At 47.6% G+C, this 12,242-nt stretch overlaps 1 protein-coding gene across 1 annotated transcript in view; it reads right to left on the reverse strand.

Annotated features, from left to right (window-relative positions):
* LOC135050275 (transmembrane protein 131-like) overlaps positions 1-11,452 on the reverse strand; it is a 40,795-nt gene extending 29,343 nt beyond the window's left edge. Inside the window, exons 1-2 of the mRNA XM_063956660.1 lie at positions 11,192-11,452; positions 10,580-10,650 (exon numbers count right to left, since the gene is read on the reverse strand). Coding sequence (XP_063812730.1) covers positions 10,580-10,650; positions 11,192-11,309 — 189 coding nt within the window. The 5' untranslated portion in view covers positions 11,310-11,452. The remainder of the gene's footprint in view (positions 1-10,579; positions 10,651-11,191) is intronic.
* Between the last annotated feature and the right edge of the window lie 790 nt (positions 11,453-12,242).

Here is a 12,242-nt window from a genome sequence, read left to right on the forward strand (position 1 = left end):
TAAGTAAAGGCTCAGGTATTTTAAATTCAAAATGGGTCTGACCGAACCGTCCGGTTTCGGGACCACAAACAGAGTTGAGTAGTACCCCTGCCCTCTTTGAAGCAGGGGAACCTCTACCACCACTTGTTGAAGACACAATTTGTGAATCGCATGTAACACTATCTCCCTTTCCAGGGGGGTTTTCGGTAGGGCTGATTTGAAAAACCGGCGAGGAGGCACCTCTCTTCGAATTCCAGCTTGTAACCCTGGGAAACAATTTCTATTGCCCAGGGATCCACCTGTGAGTGGACCCAGATGTGGCTGAACAGTCGAAGACGTGCCCCCACTGGAGCGGACTCCCTCAGGGGAGCCCCAGCGTCATGCAGCGGATTTTGCAGAGGCCGGGGAGGACTTCTGTTCCTGGGAACTAGCTGTGTTGTGCAGCTTTTTCCCTCTGGCAAGAAAGGACGATCCACGTACTCTCTTGCTTTTATTGGAACGAAAGGACTGCATCTGATAATGAGGCGCTTTCTTAGATTGTGAGGGAATATATGGCAAAAAAATTGATTTACCTGCCGTAGCCGTGGAGACGAGGTCCGAGAGGCCCTCTCCAAACAATTCCTCACCCTTGTAAGGCAACAACTCCATATGTCTCTTGGAGTCGGCATCACCTGTCCACTGTCGGGTCCATAAGACACGCCTAGCAGAAATAGACATAGCGTTTATCCTGGAACCCAGTAAACTAATGTCTCTTTGAGCATCCCTCATATATAAGACAGCATCTTTTATATGCCCTAGGGTCATTAAAATGGTATCCTTATCAAGGGTCTCAATATCCGCTGATAAGGAATCTGTCCATGCTGCTACAGCACTACAAACCCAGGCCGACGCAATAGCCGGTCTGAGTAATGTACCAGAATGTGTGTAAATGGACTTCAAGATAACCTCCTGCTTGCGGTCAGCAGGATCCTTGAGGGTAGCCGTATCTTGGGATGGAAGAGCTATCTTTTTTGATAAGCGCGTCAAAGCTTTGTCTACCCTAGGGGAGGATTCCCACCATATTCTGTCCTGCGACGGGAAAGGATACGCTATCAGAATCCTTTTGGGAATCTGCAGTTTTTTGTCTGGAGTTTCCAACGCTTTTTCGCATAATTCGTTCAGCTCATGTGAGGAGGGAAAGGAGACCTCAGGTTTCTTTTCCTTATACATGTGTACCCTCGTGTCAGGGACAGGGGGTTCCTCAGTGATATGCAAAACATCTTTTATTGCGATAATCATATATCGAATACATTTAGCCACCTTTGGCTGTAATTTCGCATCATCGTAGTCGACACTGGAGTCTGAATCCGTGTTGGTATCTGTGTCAACTATTTGGGATAGTGGGCGCTTCTGAGACCCCGAAGGTCCAGGCGACATTGGGACAGACATGGGTTGACTCCCTGACTGTACCCCAGCTTCAGCTTTGTCTAGTCTTTTGTGTAATAAATTAACATTAGCACTTAAAACATTCCACATATCCATCCAGTCAGGTGTCGGCACTGCCGACGGAGACCTAACATTCATACACTCCCCCTCCTCCTTAGGTGAGCCTTCAACCTCAGACATGTCGACACACACGTACCGACACCACAGATACACAGGGAAGCTCTTTTCTGAAGAGAGGTTCCCCACCAGGCCCTTTGGAGAGACAGAGAGGGAGTATGCCAGCACACACCCCAGCGCTATATGACCCAGGAAAAAACACAGTATGTTTACCCAGTAGCGCTGTTGTTGTATGTATATATATATATATATATATATATATATATATATATATATATATATATATATATATATATATATATATATATATATATACACACACACATGCCAATTATGTGCCCCCCCCCCCCCCCCCCCCCCCTCTACTTTAAAACCCTTCTTTCACTGTGTGTCAAGCAGGAGAGAGTCCGGGGAGCTTCCTCTCAGCGGTGCTGTGGAGAAAAATGGCGCTGGTGAGTGCTGAGGGAGAAGCCCCGCCCCCTCGGCGGCGGGCTTCTGTCCCGCTCAAACTTTCCAATAACATGGCTGGGGCTCTTTATATACATGTACAGTGCCCAGCTGTACATGTATATATGTGTATTTGCCATAAGAGAGGTTTATATTGCTGCCCAGGGCGCCCCCCCTGCGCCCTTACAGTGACCGAGGTGTGCGAGGTGAAGGGGAGCAATGGCGCACAGCTGCAGTGCTGTGCATTACCTCAGTGAAGATCAAGGTGTCTTCTGCCGCCTCAGATGGTCTTTTCCTCACATACCCACCCGGCTTCTTTCTTCCGGCTCTGCGAGGAGGACGGCAGCGCGGCTCTGGAAAAGACGGCAAGGGTGAGACCTGCGTACCGATCCCTCTAGAGCTAATGGTGTCCAGTAGCCTAAGAAACAGAGCCCTGAAACTCAGAGAAGTGAGTCTGTTTCTCTCTCCTCAGTCCCTCGATGCAGGGAGTCTGTTGCCAGCAGGCTCCCTGAAAATAAAAAACCTAACAAAAATGCTTTCTTACAGGAAACTCAGGAGAGCTCCTGAAATGCACCCAGTCTCCACTGGGCACAGTATCAAACTGAGGTCTGGAGGAGGGGCATAGAGGGAGGAGCCAGTGCACACCCAGAGTCAAAGTCTTTCTTAAAGTGCCCATGTCTCCTGCGGAGCCCGTCTAGCATCCTCTAGGACGTTAGAGAAAATTAACTCCACCTGTGGACCTTTTAAAATGTGTCTGTGAGTAATTAATACACCCGTGCACCTGCTGGGTTACTTGCAAAACATGCAATGTGTGGGGTAATGAGGACCGGGGTTTGCAGACCTATGCAATAAGGCCATACATGCCCATCAAGTCTTGTACTGGCTTCTATACTGCTCATATGCAAAAGTGAAGATTGTGCATTCACAGTACATCTGAAGAGGACTTTGTGTACTGGTCGGCCTAGTAAGTATGCATATCATCCAGAGCTTGTCATGGTTTGATAAACTGCTAAGAGTTCCCTATACCAGGACAGTGTGACACAACACAATACGAAAATATAGGGACATCAGTGATTTCTCTGAGGTATTCTTTTAGGTAACTTAACCAAGGCAGTGATGTTCCCTTTTCAGAGAAAACACTTGGAAAAGGGAGTGATCACTGCTTGAGAAAGACCCCATAGTGCTACAACAGTAACGCACACCGCGGATACAGTAGAACTGAGTGGTGGCACACCTATGCTCTCAGGAGACAGGCCTACACGGTTTACATACAAAAGTTTCTGGAACTATTGTTAGGATTACAGTAGCAGGACTGGAGATATGTAGCTTATATTTATTCAGTCAGCATGTGGGACAATGCACTACAATTTTTAAAACCCACTTTTTGGGGGGGGGGGAAGAGTCCATTTTAAACAAATTTGCTAAATACCTCCTCACCAAAAAGAAATGATATGTTCAAGCACAGACAAAAGGCAATATAATAAGAATTTACTTACCGATAATTCTATTTCTCGTAGTCCGTAGTGGATGCTGGGGACTCCGTCAGGACCATGGGGGAATAGCGGGCTCCGCAGGAGACAGGGCACATCTAAAAAGCTTTTTAGGTCACATGGTGTGTACTGGCTCCTCCCCCTATGACCCTCCTCCAAGCCTCAGTTAGGTACTGTGCCCGGACGAGCGTACACAATAAGGAAGGATCTTGAATCCCGGGTAAGACTCATACCAGCCACACCAATCACACCGTACAACTTGTGATCTGAACCCAGTTAACAGTATGATAACAAAACGAAGTAGCCTCTGAAAAAATGGCTCACAACAATAGTAATAACCCGATTTTTGTAACAATAACTATGTACAAGCATTGCAGACAATCCGCACTTGGGATGGGCGCCCAGCATCCACTACGGACTACGAGAAATAGAATTATCGGTAAGTAAATTCTTATTTTCTCTAACGTCCTAGTGGATGCTGGGGACTCCGTCAGGACCATGGGGATTATACCAAAGCTCCCAAACGGGCGGGAGAGTGCGGATGACTCTGCAGCACCGAATGAGAGAACTCCAGGTCCTCTTTAGCCAGAGTATCAAATTTGTAAAATTTTACAAACGTGTTCTCCCCTGACCACGTAGCTGCTCGGCAAAGTTATAATGCCGAGACTCCTCGGGCAGCCGCCCAGGATGAGGCCACCTTCCTTGTGGAATGGGCATCTACATATTTCGGCTGTGGCAGGCCTGCCACAGAATGTGCAAGCTGAATTGTACTACAAATCTAGCGTGCAATAGACTGCTTAGAAGCAGGAGCACCCAGCTTGTTGGGTGCCTACAATATAAACAGCAAGTCAGACTTTCTGACTCCAGCCATCCTAACTATATATATATATATATATATATATATATATATATATATTTTTTTTTTTAGGGCCCTGACAACGTCTAGTAACTTGGAGTCCTCCAAGTCCCCAGTAGCCGCAGGCACCACAATAGGTTGTTTCAGGTGACAACGCTGACACCCCTTTAGGAAGAAACTGGAGACGAGTCCCAGTTCTGCCCTGTTCAAATGGAAAATTCTAATATGGGCTTTTGTAAAACAAAAAAACCGCCCATTCTTTTTGACAATCGCCTGGCCGAGGCCAGGACTAACAACATGGTCACTTTCCATGTGAGATATTGGTCAACAGCATGGTCACTTTCCATGTGAGATATTTCAAATCCACAGATTTGAGCGGTTCAAACCAATATGATTTTAAGGAATCCCAACACTATGTTGAGATCTCACGGTGCCCCTAGAGGCACAAAAGAACTGTATATGGAATACACCCTTTACAATCTGGACTTCAGGAACTGAAGTCAATTTTTTCTGGAAGAAAATCTACAGGGCCGAAATTTAAATCTTAATGAACCCCAATTTGAGGCTCAAAACACTCCTGTTTTCAGGAAGTGCAGAATCGACCTAGTTGAATTTCCTTCGTGGAGCCTTCCTGGCCTTACCCACGCAACATATTTTCACCACATGTGGTGATGACGTTGTGCGGTCACCTCCTTCCTGGCTTTGACCAAGGTAGGTATGACCTCTTATGGAATGCCTTTTTCCCTTCAGAATCCGGTATTCAACCGCCATGCCGTCAAACGCAGCCGCGGTAATTCTTGGAAAAGACATGGTACTTGCTGAAGCAAGTCCCTTCTTAGCTCCCCAGGCCCTTAGTCCTCTGTGAGCATCTCTTGAAGCTCCGGGTACCAAGTCCCTCTTGGCCCATCCGGAGCCACTAGTATAGTTCATACTCCTCTATGTCTTATAATTCTCAATACCTTGGTTATGAGAAACAGAGGAGGGAACCCATACACTGACTGGTACACCCACGGTGTTACCAGAACATCCACAGCTATCGCCTGAAGGTCTCATGACCTGGCGGAATACCTGTCCCGTTTTTCGGGCGGGACGCTATCATGTCCCCCTTTGGTCTTTGCCAACGGTCCACAATCATGCTGAAAAACTTCCCTATGAAGTTTCCACTCTCCCGGGTGGAGGTCATGCCTGCTGAGGAAGTCTGCTTCCCAGTCGTCCACTCCCGGAAAGAACACTGCTGACAGTGCTATCACATGATTTTCCGCCTAGCGAAAAATCCTTGCAGTTTTGTCACTGCCCTCCTGCTTCTTGTGCCGCCCTTTCTGTTTACGTGGGCGACTGCCGTGATGTTATCCCACTGGATCAATACCGGCTGACCTTGAAGCAGAGGTCTTGCTAAGTTTAGAGCCTTATAAATTTGCTCTAAGCTTATTTATGCAGAGAGAATTCTCCAGACTTAATCACACTTCCCTGGAAATTTTTTCCCTGTGTGACTGTTCTCCAGCCTCTCAGGCTGGCCTCCGTGGTCACCGGCATCCAATCCTGAATGCCAAATCTGCGGCCCTCTAGAAGATGAGCACTCTGTAATCACCACAGGAGAGACACCCTTGTCCTTGGATATAGGGTTATCCGCTGATGCATCTGAGGATGCGATCCGGACCATTTGTCCAGCAGATCCCACCGAAGAGTTCTTGCGGGAAATCTGCCGAATGGAATTGCTTCGTAATAAGCCACCATTTTTACCAGGACTCTTGTGCAATGATGCACTGACACTTTTCCTGGTTTTAGGAGGATCCCGATTAGCTCGGATAACTCCCTGGCTTTCTCCACTGGGAGAAACACGTTTTTCTGGACTGTGTCCAGAATCATCCCTATGAACAGTAGACGTGTCATCGGAAAAAGCTGCAATTTTGGAATATTTAGAATCCACTCGTGCTGACGTAGAACTACTTAAGATAGTGCTACTCCGACCTCCAACTGTTCTCTGGACCTTGCCCTTATCAGGAAAGCGTCCATGTTTCCTTTTAAGAAAAATCATCATTCCGGCCATTACCTTGGTAAAGACCCGGGGCGCCGTGGACAACCCAAACGGCAGCGTCTGAACTGATAGTGACAGTTCTGTACCAGGAACCTGAAGTACCCTTGGTGAGAAGGGCAAATTTGGACCTGTAGGTAAGCGTCCCTGATATCCAGTGACACCATATCGTCCCCTTCTTCCTGGTTCGCTATCACTGCTCTGAGTGACTCCATCTTGATTTGAACGCTTGTATGTAAGTGTTCAAATATTTCAGATCTCACCGAGCCGGTTGGCTTCAGTACCACAATATAGTGTGGAATACTACCCCCTTCCATGTTGTAAGAGGGGTACTTTGATTATCACCTGCTGGGAATACAGCCTGTGAATTGTGTGAGGGGGAGATGTCTCGAATTTCCAATGTACACCTGGGATACTACATGTAGGATCCCGGAGTTCCCTTGCGAGTGAGCCCCCTGCGTACTGAAACTCTTGAGATGACCCCCTACCGCACCTGAGTCCGCTTGTACGGCCCCAGCGTTATGCTGCGGACTTGGCAGAAGCTGTGAGGGGCTTCTGTTCCTGGGAATGGGCTGCTTGCTGCAGTCTTCTTCCCTTTCCTCTACCCCTGGGCAGATATGACTGGCCTTTGCCCGCCTGCCCCTATGGGGACGAAAGGACTGAGACTGAAAAGACTGTGTCCTTTTTTGCCGATATGTGATTCGGGGTAACAAAAAGTGGATTTTTCAGCTGTTGCCATGGCCACCAGGTCCGATGGACCGCCCCTTTATACGGCAATACTTCCACATGCCGTCTGGAATCTGCCTCACCTGACCACTGTCGTGTCTTCGTCTGGCAGATATGTAAATCACATTTACTCTTGATGCCAGAATGCAAATATCCCTCTGCGCATCACGCATATATAGAAATGCATCCTTAAAATGCTCTATAGTCAATAAAATCTTGTCCCTGTCAAGGGTATCAAAATTTTCAGTCAGGAAATCCGACCAAGCCCCCTCAGCGCTGCACATCCAGGCTGAGGCGATTGCTGGTCGTAGTATAACACCAGTATGTGTGTATATACTGTCATGATATTTTTCAGCTTCCTATCAGCTGGCTTCTTGAGGGCGGCCGTATCTAGAGACGGTAACGCCATGTTTTTATAAGCGTGTGAGCGCCTTATCCACCCTAAGGTGTGTTTCCCAACTCGCCCTTACTTCTGGCGGGAAAGGGTATACCGCCCATAACTTTCTATCGGAGGAACCCCACGTATCATCACACACTTCATTTAATTTATCTGATTCAGGCAAAACTACAAGTAGTTTATTCACACCCTACAAAATACCCTTATTTGTGGTACTTGTAGTATCAGAAATATGTAACAGCTCCTTCATTGCCCTTAACATGTAACTCGTGGCCCTAAAGGAAAATTACGTATGTTTCTTCACCGTCGACACTGGGGTCAGTGTCCATGTCTGTGTCTGTCGACCGACTGAGGTAAATGGGCGTTTTTACAAGCCCCTGACGGTGTCTGAGACGCCTGGACCGGTACTAATTTGTCCGCCGGCCATCTCATGTCGTCAACCGTCTTGCAGCGTGTTGACATTATCACGTAATTCCATAAGTAGACCATCCATTCCGGTGTCGACTCCCTAGAGAGTGACATCAACATTACAGGCAATTTGCTCCGCCTCCTCACCAACATTTTCCTCATACATGTCGACACACACGTACCGACATACAGCACACACACAGGGAATGCTCTGATAGAGGACAGGACCCACTAGCCCTTTGGGGAGACAGAGGGAGAGTTTGCCAGCACACACCAAAAGCGCTATAATGTATATAACAACCCTAGAAGGTGTTGTTTCTATATATGCGCTCTTAATATATCATTATATCGCCAATTTATGCCCCCCTTCTCTTTTAACCCTGTTTCTGTAGTGCAGTGCAGGGGAGAGTGGGAGCCTTCCTCACCAGCGGAGCTGATCAGGAAAATGGCGCTGAGTGCTGAGGAGAATAAGCTCCGCCCCCTTTTCGGCGGGCTTTTCCTCCCGGTTTTTTAATAACTGGCCTGGGTTAAAATACATACATATAGCCTTAATGGCTATATGTGATGTATTTATTTGCCAAATAGGTATTTATATTGCTGCCCAGGGCGCCCCCAGCTGCGCCCTGCACCCTCCGTGACCGTGTCAGTGAGCCGTGTGACAACAATGGCGCACAGCTGCAGTGCTGTGCGCTACCTCTCTGAAGACTGTGAAGTCTTCTGCCGCCTGTTTCCGGACCTCCGTTCCGCCGTCTTTCTTCAGCGTCTGTAAGGGGGATCGGCGGCGCGGCTCCGGGACGAACCCCAGGCTGACCTGTGTTCCGACTCCCTCTGGAGCTCAGTGTCCAGTAGCCTAAGACTTCAATCCTCCTGCACGCAGGTGAGTTGCCAGTCTCTCCCCTAAGTCCCTCGTTGCAGTGATCCTGTCGCCAGCAGGAATCACTGATTAGAAACCTAAAAAAAAACTTTACTAAATAGCTCCTTAAGAGAGCCATCCAGTTTGCACCCTTCTCGGACGGGCACAAAAACCTAACTGAGGCTTGGAGGAGGGTCATAGGGGGAGGAGCCAGTACACACCATGTGACCTAAAAAGCTTTTTAGATGTGCCCTGTCTCCTGCGGAGCCCGCTATTCCCCCATGGTCCTGACGGAGTCCCCAGCATCCACTAGGACGTTAGAGAAAATACTGTAGTTTTATTCATTAACAGTTTTATGGTGCCAGAATATTTTGTAGCTTCGCAATTGGGACCACCATAATAAAAATGACACAGGGTAATAATAGACAATCAGAACAAAGAGGTAAGCGTGCCCTGCTCACAAGCTTAGCCTTGCAGATATACCAATTTAAAGAGACCTTAGCATGGAGAAATGTAGGCTGTATAAAAAAAAAAAAAAAAAAAAAGAGCAGAAAATAAAAGCCAATGCTGAGAAATTATTCAAATGAAATTTTCTGTGGAAATGTCAAGAACAATGGCTTTGAGCATTTACCTCACAACAATTTTGTGCGTGGACCTGAGAAGACAGATACGGTCAATGCAGCTCATTTACATATCTTAGTTTTGAAAGGCTGTGCTCCAATATTCCTAAATTCAAAAGGTATTCCCCCTTTCCACACTCAGTAACATCTTCCACAAATTAAAAGTGTACGCAAATCAAGAGGCTGAAACAGAGGGGTAGACTATGCAAGTGTAAATGTCACATCAAAGGCCAATGGCTTACCCCATGATTACTACTCCCGTCAATCACAAAACGTCACATTTTGTCCTAAAATAATGTTTCATTTTTTTCATACAGTTCTAAATGGCAAGTTTTTGTTGTGTGAGTATATGGCTTCTCTTATTGAGTGTCTTTGTTACAGGAACCTCTTTGGAGTGTAATGTATTGTTACATTGCACTACGCTACAACCGTGGCTCACTGGTGCACCTACTCTTTCTCTTGCAACGCCTCCCCTCTATAAATACACACAATTTGCTCCAGACACCTGAAGCCAAGCTGAAAGGCTTGTAGCAAGTCCAAAACCACTTTGAATGACCACCATTTATTTAGAAACATATATAAGGGAAGGAATGGTTCTGTACTTACTTTTTACTACATATACTATATAAAATATATTCTATGCAGACATGGAGCATGTGGGTTCGTTAAACAAATGTAAGATTTTCAATAGTTTTGTGTTCCTTTAAGTATATTAAAAATACATCTCCTGTGTTAATGAAATGACTCATGGACAAGTTTAATTCAATTCTGGCAAGAAGACCAGGCTTGTTTTTATAAAGAGGAGCATGAAGCAATTATTACAGCCTGTGCATATAATCTGCCGTTGTTGATCTTAGGTCAAAACACACTTGCCAAAAATAAAGTAAAAACCAAAATAATACACACAACACTTCCATAGTGATGCAGACAGTGAAGATTCTCCTACATTCCAAAACAAGGGGCTGCCTCACACATAGACCCTATTGTGTCGTGAGGATACTCCTTTTGTTTACAGAAGCATCATCCTGGAAGTACATTGTCACGTTGAATGCATGTTATTCTCCATGTTACAGGAATTACACTATACACACCATTTCATAAAAGCACAGCTCCTACATCTAAACAGGTCCCACTATAACCAAAAACTGCTCTATAGCGTACGGTCTATAAGAGAAATGATGGTAGACTGTCAGCTTTGGGTGGAGCAGATACTCAGCGCTGGTTCTCACCTGAGTAGGAAGCATGAGCTCAGCGTCCTCGGCTTGCCACAGTTCCACCATGCTGGGGACAGGCTCGATCACTAGAGGTGGCACAAAACAAAAGGGCTCATTTTATTTCTGTCATCTGGACAAAGAGTCACCCCAGCAAGGCCTAGTCCCATCTATACAGGCATAGCAACCAACGAGCCAACCTAGCAGATGTGCATGGGGCACTGAGGGAGCCCTGCACACGTGCCAAGAGGGCGATGTATACAAATGGTTACTACTGTAGGTGCTGGGACAATCATATACAGGAGTTAGGATGTCACAGGGTATATACTACAGGATAACAAACTCCTTTACACCTGGTTTCCCAAGTCCTCCCCCCATGTGCTAGTGCCCACGCATGCCAGCTCCGAGTCACTGCCATGCACACGCTGCACAGGAACAAAGCACAACACACGGGGTGCACAGCACAGAGCCTACTCTATCTGCCCACAGCACATCCATGGTGGCCCCGGAGAGAGGCCCACATCCTCCCCAGCGCGGCTCCTCCTACGCCCCATGCAGCAGCAGTACGCACTGTGAAATGGGCACCCACACGCTCCATTGTGCATCCATAACCCTTGGCACTGCCCTCACCTTGCCCCCCTCCCTGTCGAAAGCAGGGCAGCAAGACGTGGAAGACCCCCAGCATGATGTTGACGGCCGTGGCCGCACAGCAGTGGCCGCCCCCGTGAGGGAGAAGCAGCACCACCATCCTGCTGCTGCTGTGTCTCGGGCGCTCTGTGCTCGGGTGTCAGCAGCGGAGGAGCGGGCGGGCCCCGTGCACACGTGGTGGGGCTGTGTGTGTGTGAGTGTGAACGCGCCCCGGCAGCTGCTGCTGGCTCTGTCGACACTCGCCTGCACCGCTGGGTGGCGCTGGCCGGCCCTGGCTGACAGCGTCTCCTGTCTGTCGCTCAGGATCTAGACTACTAGTGACATGTCTGCTCCCGGCTCCCACAGTCCCAGTCACTAATCGTTGCTACAGTAGGTAGCAGTGTCTCCCGCATTACTACGACGTATAGATGTGTAAACTATAGTTACAGTACTATAGCACCATGGATAATCCATCTAGTGCCTAATGTGGCATACAGCCTTAAGGGAGCGTTTGCAAGGAAACATAATGGGAATAGCACCCTGTTTCCTTGCAAACGTTACAAGGCTGCAGCAGCTAAGTGACCAGGCTCGGGCTGAGGACACTTCTTGAGCTGTTCGCATTCCAGAGCTTGGTAAATCTGACAGCTGTCTCTGGGGCATACTTGCTTACTTTCCTGGAAGTTGTAGGAATTCCAGATTTTTCAGGTAGTCCCCCGCACATCCAGAACATACTGTGTACCTCCCAAAATGACCCTCTCCAGGAGGGACAGAATGCTCTGCTCCTGGATTTCCCTCGGGTATGATTCATACAGTCGACCACTAGTGGTCGACAGTAACTAAGTCAACACCTAAAATAGGTCGATACAAGCATTAAGTCGACATGAGTTTTTATTTAATTTTTGGTGTCGTTTTCTTCGTAGAGTGAGCCGGAACCCCATTTAGTGCACCGTGTCCCCTCGCATGGCTTGCTTAGCTCGCCATACTTCGGGCAAGGTGCCTCGATGCGCTCAGCACAGGTTTCCGTTCCCAATTGTAGTCCACGTGGATCGTAAAG

This window comes from Pseudophryne corroboree, chromosome 1 (assembly GCF_028390025.1).
Source record: "Pseudophryne corroboree isolate aPseCor3 chromosome 1, aPseCor3.hap2, whole genome shotgun sequence".
NCBI lineage: Eukaryota > Metazoa > Chordata > Amphibia > Anura > Myobatrachidae > Pseudophryne > Pseudophryne corroboree.